The following is a 15706-nucleotide window of genomic DNA, read 5'->3' as shown; positions in this document are numbered from 1 at the left end:
TGGACATGGATACAGCCCGCTCTCCTCTATGGGGTAGTCAGATGGAAATGGACCATCCGACTGTCATCCGATTTTCCCCATCCACTAGTTTTTTAGCGGCTCAGATCAGACTGAATTTCTGCAGGTGACAGCGGACACACGTACATTGACATCTGCCACTTCATAGAGTGCTATGGATGGTCCAGTCGGGTCCGCCTGAAAAATGGAGAGGCTGACCAGATCGGAATGCTCGTGTGAAAGAGGCCTTAGGTATTGCTTTCTCCGGCCCGCAGCAGACTGAGGCCATTATTCTCCCAGTTTCCCAGTATATTGCTGCTTACTAAACTTGCTTCTTACTGATAAAAATGATAAAAATGTACAGCTTTTTAGAAAAAGTACACAGTTTATATTGTGACATGTCAGGAATGTATTCATGCAGACTTAGAAATTGCTGAAAGGTCCAACTTAATGATGTGGGAAATGGTGGTTACATTTCAGCACATAGATTGCATTCAATAAATTACACTGTGTACAATTCTGCCGCATCATTTCGCTCTAAGCAGGTTGACCAGGTGGAAATGCCTTAGCTGTACAATCATTATCCAGAAGACAAAGTGTTTCTATCCAGCTGCATTGAAATGTCAGCACAGTCATCATTCAGTGTGTACAGACACACAGGGAAACCTTCAGCCTAAAGCTGTGTGTCAGTGCACAGTGAATGATGTGGGTGTTGACATCTCATCTTAGTTGCAGAGCAGGCCCCATGTGGACATCTTTATTCTGTTTTAATGTTGCGTGTAATTCCCCATTTCTAAATTTACTGTATCTGTTTTCCGGGATACTAAATGAATGTAACAAGCATGCCGCCTTCAAGGCCTTTTTACCAAACTCAGTAGAATGGTGATCGAAATCAATAAAAAATGCCCTTTTTTCAATTACTGCTTTCATTGAAAACATTTTTAGCATGTAATGATTGTTTATAGGAGAACATAGTACATCTTGTTAATCAAATAAAGATGTAAGAAGATAAAATTTATTTCAAATGGAACTATTTGTAAAAGAAAAAAAAATGACATTAATGATGCAATCTGCTAATAACATTAACTACTTCAACAGCGGCCACTTCTACCCCCTTCCTGCCAATTTTCATCTTTTGGCGCCGTCACGCTTTGAATGACAATTGCGCGATCATGCAACACTGTACTCCTATGACATTTTTATAATTTTCCTCACACAAATATGGCTTTATTTTGGGGACCTGAAAATTATTTCTGTTATAAAATGTTGCAAATAAATAATCTTTACTAGTCATAAATTTGGGCCAAAGAGTATTCTGCTACATTTTCTGGTAAAAATAACACAAATCAGTGTACATTAGTCTGTAGGAATATATAGTCCATAAACTATGGTGTGTATATATATATATATATATATATATAATAAAAATTGATCAATCCAAATGTACTGATGGGCCGATCTCATTTCTTGAGCACCAAAACGCCAGGACAGAACAAATATCCCCCAAATTACACCTTTTTGAAAAGTAGACATTACAAGGTATTTAATAAGAGGCAGTTGTAATTTTTTGTAACAATTTTTTCGAAAATAAAAAAATTAAGACATTTTTTTCACTATTGTTTTTTTTTTTTCGTACTGTTACCAGTGTAGTACAGTGTTATCATATAACAGGTGTTATCAGGGACACCGACAGGTGTACAATAATAAAAAATGTTTGTATTTTTTTTAATTATTTTTTAACTTTTTGACTTTTTATTAAATTAGTTTTCTTTTTACAATTTTTCTTTTAACACACTGGGACCAGAGCAATACAGTGTTACCATAGTAATGATCAGGAGTTTTTTTTTTCTTCACGCAGTACGATTGTTTTTATGGGTGAATTTCACTGGTAAAAGGAACCATTTTTACTGCATGAAACGGATTCATGTTTTGATATGGATACCTGTGATTGGCCACAGCTAATCACATGGTACAAATGGGATGCGATTGGCCCTGTCTGTACCATGTGATCACTGTGACCAATCACAGCTAGCAACACAATTGTACAAAATGGATTGCATGAAAGGAAGCCATCCATTGTTTACAATTGTGATGTGTTCTGCTGTAATTGGTCAAAGCGAGCACATGGTACCGGCAGCAGGCTGGTATACTGTCTGACATCATGTGACGTCCCCCTGGATCTACCAAATTCCTTCCCGGCCGTCATTTTGCTATAGGCCGGGCGGGACTTTAGTCGATCCGGGTAGACGTCCTATGATGTCCTTCCAGATCGTGCCTCACGTGCGGCCCTGGGGCCATGCTAGAGTGCGATCTGTCACCGGCTGCTTCCATCAGAAACGAGTTAGTTGCATTTCTTCGTTCTCTTTATGACATACTTTTATTATGTGTTGATTCTGCCAGTAGATTCAGTAGTTTTCTATTTAACAGAGTGACAACACTGGGTGTTCTGCAGTGAAATCGAACAGCAGCATTGTTACCTTGTTCATAGGGTTAGATCTAGTGGATTTAAATGGACATGACTAACAAATTAAAGCAGAACTAAAGCTAACAATGTTTAATCAGCTACAGTTTTTTTTTCCTTTTTGGGATAAAGGTTTTCCCCCATCAGCACTTTAATTGCCACTTTTGCTGGAAAACTTGGTCTGCTGAAAGAAAGTTGAAAAAATAACAGACTTACTAGCTGGGTCACCATGTGAAAGAGGAAAAAAAAAACCTAAAAAACAAAAAAACTAAACAAAAACAAAAACAAAAAACTAAAGAACAGAGTAGATAAACTACATAATACATTTTTGTTTTGAGTTTAACACCATTTTAACCACTTACTGACCAGCCACGTAGACCTACGTCGGCTGACTTTAAGTGGTTGTACCAGGGTGATGCCTCTAACTAGAGGCATCACCCTGGTACCGTTTTTTAGAGCCGACGGTAGGCTTTCTGGCAGTAACAACTCAGGAGCTGCTCGATCGTTACCCCAGCGAGCGTGAGGGGACGCTGCCCCCTCCCGTGGCTCTGCCCAGGCCTCCTGTCCCACCGTTAGACCCGAACAACCAGCCGGCGGATTGGAGTCCTGAAATTTGTATTCTGCTACATATTTTTGATAAAAAAAAAAAAAAATCGCAATAAGCCTATTTTGATTGGTTTGCGCAAAAGTTATCGCGTCTACAAACTAGGGAAAGATTTATGTCATTTTTCATTTATTTATTTATTTTTTACAAGTAATGGCGGCGATCTGCGATTTTTAGCGAGACTGCGACACTGCAGCGGACAGATTGGATCCCTAACTGACATTTTTGATACTTTTGGGGGTAGTGACATTACTACAGTAATCAGTGCTAAAAATATGCACTGCTACTGTAATAATGACATTGGCAGAGAAGGAGTTAACACAGTGGTAATCAAAGTGTTAAGTGTGAGCCTAGGGAAGTGTTTTCTAACTGTGGGGGGATGGGCTTGTGAAATGACCACAGAGACCTATGATCCTATATAGAAGGATCACAGGCGCTCTGTGATCATTTCAGAGAGAACAGCTGACCATCCTTATCTCTCAGCAGGGAGAGATTGCGGGTGACCAGCAGCAATCGCAGCCGCCGGTCCCGTGGATCGGCATCCCCGCTGCCCAGTGGGGGCGGGCACGCGTTTGCCCCCCGAGCACCACATGTGCGCGACTGACATAGCGCTACGCTGTTTCGCGCAGCCAAGCCAGCCTGTGGCTGGTGGTCGGCAAGAGGTTAAAATTAATTATTGCTCAAGAGATCCTGGCAGCGGATTTGCCAAGGGATTACTTTTTTAGGGGGTGGGAGAGGTGCCCCCCCCCAATTTTTTTTCCGAACTTACCAGAGCCATCGGTAATCCTAGAATAGATCTGATGCAGCTGATGGCTGGGCAGGAAGTCAAGTGAGGGCAAGATAGCCCCCACTTGGTTCTTGGCCCTTGGAAGACCAGAGTGACATCCGATTTCACTTTCCCTGGCTTAAAGACATGATTTTATTTATTTTTTTTAAAGTCAAGGTGTCAAAAAACATTTTTCCCTTTTGCTTTTAAGGGCAAATGAGAGATCTTTTTGACCCCAGATCTTTCAATAAAAAGGACCGGTCATGCTTATTTCTATTACAATGGATTTAAATTCCTTGCAATAGGAATAAAAGTGATAAAAAAAGAAAAATAAAGGGATAGTGTAAAAATAATAACTAAAAAGGAAAATAAAAAGAAAAAAAAAGCTTAAAGTGCCCCATCTCTCCGTCCTCGTGTGCAGAAGCGAACGCATATGTAAGTCGTGCCCACATATGTAAACAGTGTTCAAACCACACATATGAGGTATCGTCGCAATTATTACAGTGAGAGCAATAATTCTAGTGCAGGACCTCCTCTGTAACTCTAAACAGGTAGCCTGGAAAATTTTTTAAAGTGTCGCCTATGGAGATTTTGAAGTACCATAGTTTGTCGCCATTTCATGAGCGTGCACAGTTTTAAAGCATAATATGTTAGGTATCTATTTACTCGGCAGACCGCTGCGCAAATACATTGTGACATAAAAAATTGCAAAAATTGCCATTTTAATTTCTTGGGTTTCTGCTAAAAAATATATATATAATGTTTGGGGGTTCGAAGTAATTTTCAAAATACTGATTTTAAATTGTAAACAGCAAATGTCTGAAAAAGGCCTGGTCTTTTGGCCTAATTCCTATAACCGTCACTTTGATAGAACATGTCTACTAATAGGCTCAACAAGTAAAAACTATGTTATGAGGGCATTGAGGGGCAGAGAAAAGAAAAAGTGTAAATGTTAATAACAGACTGTATCATATATGTTTTACATTTTTCCCAGTTCTGTTTTAAATAAAAATTAACATTTGTAGGCATTATTCAATGTACTGACGACATTTTTCATATGAGCGTTGATAAGAAAATATACCAGTCGATGGTCTGCTTTAGTAAGAGAATAGTGTTAGTGTGACGAGACCAACCTCGCCACTGGGCATTGGAGGAGCCTGGTTGCTCGCCTCCTGCAATATGACTATGGACCTAGGGGCTTTTACCCCTTTAAGACTGTATTTGGGCATATATGGCCTGTATTTCTATGCTTCTGGCCCTTTAAGGAAAAGACCTGCAGTTTTGTATTGGCACTTCGGATCGCCGAAGTAGTCGAAGTGAACGCCATGCGACTAACGAACACGTGGCAGCGGCCATTTTAATTCAAACGAACGCGGCCCCATTGACAATGGTTAGTTGTACGAACTGGGCCGTTTGTACATTTGGACCGTTCAAGTGTACTTCGACATTCGAAGTCCATTCATCTCTATGGGGAAATAGACCGACCGCATAGCCCAAATCCATGGAACTGTTTTGGGCATGAAAATGTGCCTGCGGTCGGTCAGAAAAGGACTTCCGTCTAACTTTTAAACCCCTGGAGGGATTTCTATGATTTTTTGGTTATGTTTGCATTTGAAGTATGCTGATTCTGAAAATGTAAGTTTTATTTGAATGTGATGCATATTTTAGAAGTTATGAAAATATTGCTTTTGGTCTGAGGTGGCTTTCCATTCAGCTGTTGTCAGGTGTGCTGGTGACCTCACCTGTTGTCTGCTGGGGGATGTGTTGACACTCAGAGTGATGTGTATTGAGGGCTCGTTGGGGAGCCATTGTTCGGTGTCTGACTGTTGTGTGCATTGGTTGCCCCCTGGGGCTTCTGTCTCCTTGCGTTGGTCGAAGCTATCCGACCGGTCCCTGTTGACTCATTTTCGAGTCCTCATTTGCATGGCAGTCCTTCTGGTCAATCTGTCTGGCCGGTCACTGCTGACTCATTTTCGAGCCCTCATTTGCATGGCTAGGAGGGGACCTTATAGGGAACTGCGGGTACTGTGCAGTTGACCAGTGGGAGGGCGGTTGTTGGGGGAGGGATGTTCCAATTTCTGTGTGGAAGTGTGCTGTGTTCTTCCAATAAATGTTGATGTTGTTCCTGTTTTACCCTCAACTCGGAGCTTTGTCTCGTTCTTGGGGGGATTCACTGTATGCTGTTGGAGACTGATTGCTAGGAGTGTAAGCTGATGTATGCTTTTCCTGTTCGTCTGCTAGCAGCTATTCGTGAGGTTCTAGGTTGGAGTGCAATTTTGTATCCAGTTCGGGAGTTTGGTGTTCTGCAGTAGCTGTGCCTTTCTCTCAGAAAGGGGCATATCGCCTAAACGGATTTTAACCCCTTGTCTGCTGAAACGTGCCGTTACAGTTAGGGTTGTAGAGAGTGTTAGTTCTTGGATTTCAAGGAAAGTTAGTGCAAATGGGTTCATAGAACCAGTGGTGGTTTTAGGCACGGGCGAACGGGGCAGCCGCCCGGAGCGGCATTTTTTCATACCACGTGGGGGGCGGCATGCCCAGGCCGCGGACCGGTACCGGTCCGTGGATCAAATGGTACCGGACCGCCCGAGCCCCGTTCGCCCATGCCTAAAATCGCCGCAGCCGAGCCGAGGAGCAGAGCATTGCTCCCCCCCCCGAGCCCGCCCATTGTGTGACAATAGCGAATGAAAATTCGCTATTGTCACACTGATCCTCCTCCTGGCCAATCAGGGAGCGGGTCCTCCCGCTTCCTGATTGGCCGAAAGGCAAACCCCGCGCCATTGGCAGAGGAGGAGGCGCCGCGGGAGGACTGAAGAGAAGTGAAGAGGAGTGACTATGAGGTAAGTGCACGGACGGGTCGGGGGGAACGCTGGCGCTCTGCATTGAAAAGTGGCACTCTGGCATGCCATCTCTACATTGAAAGGGGGCAATGCTGTGGCACTCTGCATTAAAGGGGGCATTGCTGTGGCACTCTGCATTAAAGGGGACATTGCTGTGGCACTCTGCATTAAAGGGGGCATTGCTGTGGCACTCTGCATTAAAGGGGGCATTGCTGTGGCACTCTGCATTAAAGGGGGCATTGCTGTGGCGCTCTGCATGAAAGGGGGCATTGCTGTGGCGCTCTGCATTAAAGGGGGCAATGCTGTGGCGCTCTGCATTAAAGGGGGCAATGCTGTGGCGCTCTGCATTAAAGGGGGCATTGCTGTGGCGCTCTTCATTAAAGGGGGCATTGCTGTGGTGCTCTGCATTAAAGGGGGCATTGCTGTGGCGCTTTGCACTGAAAGGGGGCAATGCTGTGGCACTCTGCATTTATTGGGGGCAACAATGCTGTGGCACTCTGCATTTATTGGGGGCAACAATGCTGTGGCACTCTGCATTTATTGGGGGCATTGCTGTGGCTCTCTGCATTTATTGGGGGCATTGCTGTGGCATTCTGCATTTATTGGGGGCAACAATGCTGTGGCACTCTGCATTTATTGGGGGCATTGCTGTGGCACTCTGCATTTATTGGGGGCATTGCTGTGGCACTCTGCATTTATTGGGGGCATTGCTGTGGCACTCTGCATTTATTGGGGGCATTGCTATAGTACTCTGCATTTATTGGGGGCATTGCTGTGGCACTCTGCATTTATTGGGTCAACAATGCCGTGGCACTCTGCATTTATTGTTATGTTGTCATGTTATTTTTTTTTTTTGGGGGGGGGGGGCGCCGGGAGGGAGTCTTGCCCGGGGAGCAATTTAATGTAGAACCGCCACTGCATAGAACAGGACACTGCTCTCTGTGATGGAAGTCCTGCACTGAAAAATACCAGCACTGATTTCTTATCACTTTAGACTTCTGGATAGAGGCCTTAAAAACATTCGGTTTAGCGCGCACCCAAGCTCCAAAGGCAGCGGACGGGGGGTTCATATGCAGCAGCCGCGATTCTTTGCTTTCTGCCTGGGACAAAAGTTAATGCTCCTGTTGCGTTCAGCAATGCACATGGTTTTGGTGCACTGGTGTAGCATTTACAGGGATAAAACAGGTGATGAGGAGACGTCCTACAGCCTCCGCACTGCCTGTCAAATGCCTCTCCACGTGGATCACTTTTTAGAGGTGGGGCAGTTTAGACACATCTAAAATGAGCCTTTAATTAAATAAATCAAATCATGGGAAACCCCAACTGAATTATTTTTTTGGGCAAATAATTGTAATTCCCTGTGGGCACCTATTAAAGGAAAATACTGCAAACATTATGAACTCTTACCAATCCTAAGATAACATTAGTCTATTTTTTGCTGTGCAAAGAATTGTGGGAAAAAGTATGTTGACCTATGTGATTTTTGAAGATGAATTTCTCCACAATGCCTATAGTTACACAGATGACCAAGGGCTTGTTTAAAATTGTTTTTACTGCTTGTTCAGAATATATAAATATTTTAAAGGAGAAGTGTAGGTTTAAAAAAAAACAAACAAACATACATTCTCTCCTCCCTGCTGCAGCATCAGTCTGATGCTGTAGCTGTCCTCTGCTAGATCTAAGCCCAAGAACTGAGCGATCACATGACCTCTGATTGCGGAGAGTAGTGACTCTCAGTCAACACTCTCTGCTCTGCCCCTCCAGCAATCACTGGAGTGCCGGGCTTTGGGAGTGAGTAAAAGTGAAGGGCTCAGGCTCTCAGTGGCTCGCCTAATGTTGGCTGATTCTGGATCACAGGGAAACACAAGGAAGGGGACTTCTGTAACCCAGAAGAGAAGTATGGCCAAAAAGATTTGGCCATACTTCTCTTTTAATGATTTTATTTTTAGTAAAGGCATCACTAGACTAAAAGGGTTTTTTTTATATTTTCCTGAAATTCCTTATTACTGGCTTATGGATAACGTATCAAAATAGAAAAGCCCAGATGTGACTGCCTTCCTAACAATTGTGACGACTTTAGATCAAGGATTTTGAAAACTGTAATTATCTTGTAATGATAGCTGTGAGAATCCACATCATCATTCTATGATCTATGGTTTATTCTTATAGCAAACTGAATAAATGCTTTTTCTTACCTCCGCATTGCTGTTCCGCTGAGAGGCAATTGCTAAGGTGTCTGCAGCTGGAACACCAGATAGTGCACTAGCCGTCCATCCAATCTGACTTTTAACAGTTACAGATCTACTCCTAGGCACAGGAGTAATTCCATCTTTACTTCCCTGATTACTAGGGGTTAGTGGTCGAGACACCATGCTGTTTGGTGTTCCAGGCCTACCAACTGGAGTCACAGGTGTCTGAAGTTTACTTGACTGAGAATTTGGAGTCTGTGGCCTGCTATTTGATGGATTTGAACCATGGGTTCTACTGTTAGCTTGTGGAGGTGATTTGTTCCCTTGAAGGTGAAGCTGTAAGTTCTTGGTGGTTTGATTTGGCACTTGTGGCTTTGGATTCTGCACATTTGATATGTGGTAAGTAGTCCCTTGAGGATCACTTGTACCAGCCCCATGTTGGTTTCCAGAACTCTTTGACATACTTGCTTCTGCCATTAGCGCCAAGTCTTTCTCTATATCTGCAAGACCAAAACAAACATTTACGAGAGGCAATGAACATTCTTTCAAGAACACTATGAAAACATTCATATTTTTCCTTTTTTTATTCTTCTCTGTCAATTTTTAAATTATGGATTTCCCACAGAGCAAGGCTTTGTAGTGTGTGCCACAAACCTCTAAGGCCTGATGAAATATGAACTTTGTGCTGATATTGCTTGTAAAGCTTAAAAGGCTCCAATTCTCTGCTTATAACAGCAGATTAAGCTCTAACAGCACATGACAAAAAACACTTGGAACAAATTCTGCAATCCAAAATCCACACAAACAATCTAAAAATACACTTCAATCCATTGTTGCCAAACAGAGTTATTTATACTATCACGGCAATTAGAAACTTGCTTCATGCCATAGCGTATTGTCCTCTCGTACAAAGGTATCTACCAATTTTATTCTTATGAAACATTTCTGGAAACAGCATGTAAGTGAAATCCCTTTGGTTTTGGCAGTGACATTCAATCAAAAAGTGTGTAAACTAATTTAAAACTGATGGGGCCTGTAATATGTAACTAGATATGTAATGGTTATGTGGTTGTTCTTAGTAAAGGAGAAACTATGTTGCGTAAATGAGGGACACCAAGTCAATGCAAGATCTACCGCACACAGTTGGGTCAACCCTTACTGTAACATTTCCCTCAAAGTACATCCTGTACTGGATCCTGAACTGGAAAGATTCTGGAAAGATTCTGAATGGGTTTGACATCCGATCTGAATACTCCTAGTCTATAACTAAAAGGAACTTGAAAATGCTCCAACTGGACAACTTTAGTAAAGTGCAGTTATTTGGCAGATATGGTAGCAAATTGCAGACTTGCTCTTTCAGTATGTTATTTTGAGGGAAAAAAATTAAAGAATTTTAGACAGTTTCATCAGGAGTATGCATTTAATCAAATCTCAGTGGCTAACCCATGCTATGTGGATACCTTTAGGATCAGTTAACACTTCAACACCATTTTCCACATAACAAATGTTTTCTTGCAGTAAGAGGCACTGTGTTATGCAGCCCATTCATGTGTGTTATGCAGCCCATTCATGTGTTATGCAGCTCATTCATATGAATGGCAGTGCACCAAAGGTTTATGCACTTTGCATTTGTTTGCAGTGCAGTGAGTTGTGGCCATGTGGTAAATGATCTTACCAGATGACTTCTCACCTCTCGATTTTCTTCAGCTGTGGGGGGGGAAGTACAGTGTCCTTCAGCGCCAGGCAAGTGGCAGTAGCGGTTGGGTGTCTGCAGGCTTTTTCTTCATGCAATTTAGCAAATGCCATTTAGGTGATTGATGTGGACAACATGATTGACGATGGATGTACATTGGGGACATTTTTACAATTTTATTCAATAAATCATTTGTTGTGCTTTTATCTGACACAGATTTTTTTATGGTGAATTCACATAGGGGGCCAGGATCTGGGGATGCCCCTTCTGTTAAAGGGAGCTTCCAAATTCTGAAAAGCCCCCTGGTCCACAGATCCCCACAATCACGGGGCTAGGGTTGTGAGGTAGAGGCCCCCTTATTAATATAGGGACCTATAGGGGGAGTCCCTCCTTGTTGAGGGCATGTGGCCTGGTATGGGTTGCCCCCCTTTCCAGGCCTGCAAGGCTGCATGTTTAAATGAGCGTTTGGTGTGGATTTGGGGGGGGGGGGGTTGACCTCAAACTTTCTTTTTTTGGCATGGTATCCCCCTTAACCACTTTAACACTAGCCACTGTGCTGCTACTGCGGCACAGTGGCTCGTTATCGTCTAGCGACGTAGACCTACCTCGCTAGACTCCTCCCCTGTAGGCGGCGCTCACGCGCCGCCGGAGGCGCGCTCCTGCTGTTTTCATTCACAGCGGGAGTCGGGCCAGGGGAAGAGCAGCGGCGATCGCCGCTGCTCTGCCCCGATCGTCGGGGAATCCAGTTTGGAGATCTGCCCGCCTGTGTAAACAGAGCGGGCGGATCTGCTCAGTGACAGGGAGTGACAGATCGGAGTGTTCAGCATAGCTGGACATCCGATCTGTCCCTGTCTCACACAGTCACCTCCCCCCCCCACACGTCAGTAAGCACCAGGCATACATTAACCCCTCCCTCTCCAATAAAATTAACCCCTTCCCTGCCAGTGTCATTTTTACAGTAACAGTGCATATTTATAGCACTGATTACTGCAGTAATGTCACTGGTACCCCCAAAAGTGTCAAAAATGTCAGTCAAGGGTCCGATCTGTCCGCCGCAATGTCGCAGTCCCACAAAATAAATCGCAGATCGCCGCCATTACTCGTTAAAAAAACACCAAAAATGACAGAAATCTTTCCCTTAGTTAGTAAACGCAATAACTTTTGCGCAAACCAATCAAAATACGCTTATTGCGATTTTTTTTACCAAACATGGGTAGCAGAAAACAAATTGGCCAAAACTTTAAAAAAAATTGGTTTTTACATCTTTTTTGGGGGGAATTTCATATAAAAAAATGTTAAAAATATTGTTATTTTTTCAAAATAAACGCTCTTTTTTTGTTTATAGCGCAAAAAGTAAAAATTGCACAGGTGATCAAATACCACCAAAAGAAAGCTCTGTTTGTGGGAAAAAAAGGACATAAATTTCCTTTGGGTACGGCGTCGCATGACCGCGCAATTCTCAGTTAAAGTCGTACAGCGCCGAATCGCAAAAAGTGGCCCAGACGTAAGACAGCAAAATGCTCTAGTGGTAAAGTGGTTAAAATCCATACCAAACTTGAAGGGTTTGGTATGGATTGTGAGGGGACCCCTATGCAGTTTCTTTTGAATTTTCACTGACAGGCTTCTTTGTTTACATTCTGCTGTCAGCTGGGGAATTCCAGCTGACAGCAGGGGAGGAGTCATTGGTTGTTAGAATGTGGTAGGTGGCGGCTTCCTTAACAACCAATAACTTGTCCATACTACTGACAGCAGTGATGAGTCATTGGTTGTTAGGACACCAATGAGTGACGGCTCCTTAACAACCAGCTTCCAAACTCCTTCCCCTACCAAATAATAAACTAGTTTTAAAAAAACTCATCAAAAACTCGTCAAAACACAACCAAGTCACATTATATAATCTTTCTTAAAATTGAATCAAATGCAGCCACAGTGTGAACCTTGCCTACCTTAAAATGCAACCATGACCAGACTACAAACATTCTAATACTTACATATTCCTAACAAGCTGCATATTTTAAGACAAGTCCCTACTAACCTCAAAAGTTTTCAGGAAATGTCAACATTTATTTTCAGCAGTTGAGGAAGGTCTGCTCCCCCTACCACCAGTGACTCAGCCACCAGGAACCCTTCTAATATCTAAAGTAAACACGGGTGCTCTAGCAGGGAAGAGAGCAGAGTGCTGAGATTATAAAACCCTACATGTACCCAATGAAATGACCAACCTCAGGTGATCAACAGAGATTAAACAAATCTTCCTCAGTGAAATGACCAGCCTCATGTGATACACAGAGATTATACAAACCCTCCTACACATGGTGTACCTGTTTATCTACAGCCATCTGTTCTCCAGGCCCATCCAAAGTATACTGTTTAGACATCATGTCTGAGCTTTCAGAAGCAGGGGGTGGGGATCTGATGTCACACACTGTACATCATAGAGCAGAGAGCTAAGTGTAATCTGAGACTCGAGTTAAGGAAATTGACACACCTCCCTACACAGCCTCATAATAAAACATGCATAGTTAAGGCTGTCAATCAAAGGCTGCGTGCTGGGGCCCCCTTCTCCCATTACCCATGATTGCTTGGAGTCGGCATAAATTGTCAGAAGTGGCTCGTGCAGATAGCAGATTAAGGAGACAGCAGACAAAAATAACACTAGGAGCTTTGGATGGAAACAAGTACACACCATAGAAGGATATGCTTTGTTCATTTTTAATTTCTGAGGTTTATAACCCCTTTAGGTAAGAATGTCTCCACAGTTCCTAAAGCTATAGAGACCCCCCTCCATTTTCATGATGGGTGGGATTTCCATCTTTAACTTTTTGTCCAAGCTGGATATGGGCTTTAAAGAGGAGTTCCAGTCTAGGGGAAAAAAAAGAAAAGTCAGCAGCTACAAATACTGTAGCTGCCAACCTTCAAGGACCCTTACCTGTCTAGGGATCACAAATACCGCACCCCAAGCGGATTCGTCCATTAGCTTTGGTGCAGGCGCTGGTAGTACAAGTAAGGGAAACTGGCAGTGAAGCCTTTAGGCTTTATAGCTGGTTTCCTACTGCACATGTGCGAGTCGTGCTGCACTTTCTGAATGGTCCTGCCATCTTCTGGGACACACACAGGTTCCAGAAGGCAGCCGAGGGAAGAAGAAGGGGCCGGACACGAGGTAGATCCCTGTGCGGCGATTTTACCAGAAAATGGGAGTGGGTACCTTTCAACATCAGGTACCCTTCCCCCCAAAAAAACTACCAAATGTGGGAGTGGAGGGGGGGTGTGCCACCTTTTGGGTGGAGCTCCGCTTTAAGAATATGTAAATTATTGAATGTCCAAAGCCTGTCCACATTTTAGATTTGAAGAAGTATATTTTAAACAAACAGGTGTACACAGCACCTATAATGTGATGTTCTTAGGCGGTCTTCTAGCTCTTTCTAGCCCCTAGCTCCTGGGAAGTAGGTGAATATCCTGGCATATGGTAATCAAATGCTGTTTGATGTGTATTAGTGTATTTTTTTAAAATCAGAAAAATATAATGTTCTGCAATTGCGATAAATGACTTCTTTTTCTCTAAGTGGCTAGTGTTTAATATGATATACCATTAGAATGTGTAACATAGCTGTAAATTAATTTGTAAAAACACTGACATTATATCTGATTCTAAGGAAATCAGCATACTGAAATGCAGACCTAACAGAAATGATTTAAACAAATACATAAACACAGTTGGGTTTCAAATGGAGTATTTTATTACACCCTGGGATCCATATGAGTCAGGAAGAAGGGTGAGGCCAGTCATGAACAAGCATACCATTTCACGGTTATGTGCAGAATGTAGCAAAAAATAACAAGCATAGTTTAGCGCAATATAGCTGTATCATCGCTGTGTGGCCTTAATGAAGTGCTAGTACACCAGACAAGAAGAGTACATCACCATAAGAAAAATTAGCAGCATATAGCATTGTGGGTAATATCACACATAACACATTCTGTAGCACTTTACTTATGCCAATCGTGTCAATTTGGGCAGTTTACCAATGGCAATCAGAATTTGATTTCCATGTGTGATTGTGTAATACCTGCCTTGAGTTTCAGCTTTTCTTGGTGCATTTAAGACCTATGAACTTCAAAACAGACTGCATCAAATGATTACCATTTACACGTATGCATAGGTAAAGATATAGATGTTATCTTGTTATTTTATTACCGCAGCAAAATTACATTTACTGCATTTTTTTTTCCAGTTACTTTGACTGTAGGGGGGGGGGGTATCAGCTTTGGATATATATGCATATGGTCAAATTGGGAAGATTAGGTTTTATTCTTCAAGGCCATACCCCATAATAGTAGCACATAATAGTAGTAAACTGCTCAAATGCACTGGCTTTATTTGTCATGGGGTTGTGGGAGAACCCTGTGTGCATGCAGCCTAATGCTAGCTATACACCAGTCGAAAAATCTTACATACACACGTTTTCGAAAAATTAACACATGGTCGCAAGAGCAAACGATATTGTCATCGTGTAATGACTGAATTTCGAACAATAAATCGTTCAAAGGAGATGAATTAATCAGTTTCTCGTTCATTTTTTGCTTCTGGGTGACATATGTGCAATACCAACAGTTACATTTTTAATGGGCGAGAGAAACATTCATCTTTTAATGTATCATTTGTTCAGCAGAAGTTTCCCAAACTTTTCCTTTGATTTTTTGGCTTAAAACCATCCCAATCAATTTTTGATTTGTGCCCATTAACTAAACGAAAAACAAAAACTGTCCAAATGACAGATTTTCCAACAAATTTCCGTCTAGTTTAGGGGCACCATAAGTCTCACTTCTGCTGCAACAGAAGTGCTCCCACATTTCTTGTAGCCTTGTCCTTGATATAAAAAAAGAGGCAAGACATTTGCAGATATGCGTACCTAGGGCCTTAATTTACAGAGATCTCATGACTAGGGTCCCTTAGATGTTTAACCACTTGACCTCCAGAAGATTAACCCCCCTCCCCACCCCCCACTCTTCATTACCAGGCCATTTTTGTGGCACACCACTGTGCTTTTTATTTTTTTTTGCGCTATTAAAAAAACAAACAAAAACAGAATTTTGAAAAAAAAAAAAAATATATATATTTTTTACTTTTCGCTATAAAACCCTTCCAATAAAAGAATTTA

At 42.5% G+C, this 15706-nt stretch overlaps 1 protein-coding gene across 1 annotated transcript in view; it reads right to left on the bottom strand.

Annotated features, from left to right (window-relative positions):
• Positions 1-15706, bottom strand: part of LOC309556811 (uncharacterized protein C8orf34 homolog) — a 424769-nt gene that overhangs the window by 73817 nt on the left and 335246 nt on the right. The window contains exon 12 of the mRNA XM_082259329.1: positions 8861-9354. Coding sequence (XP_082115455.1) covers positions 8861-9354 — 494 coding nt within the window. The remainder of the gene's footprint in view (positions 1-8860; positions 9355-15706) is intronic.

The sequence above is a fragment of the Pelophylax lessonae genome, assembly GCF_965119305.1.
Source record: "Pelophylax lessonae genome assembly, chromosome: 5".
Taxonomy (NCBI): Eukaryota; Metazoa; Chordata; class Amphibia; order Anura; family Ranidae; genus Pelophylax; species Pelophylax lessonae.
This window is presented reverse-complemented; position numbering and strand designations above follow the sequence as displayed.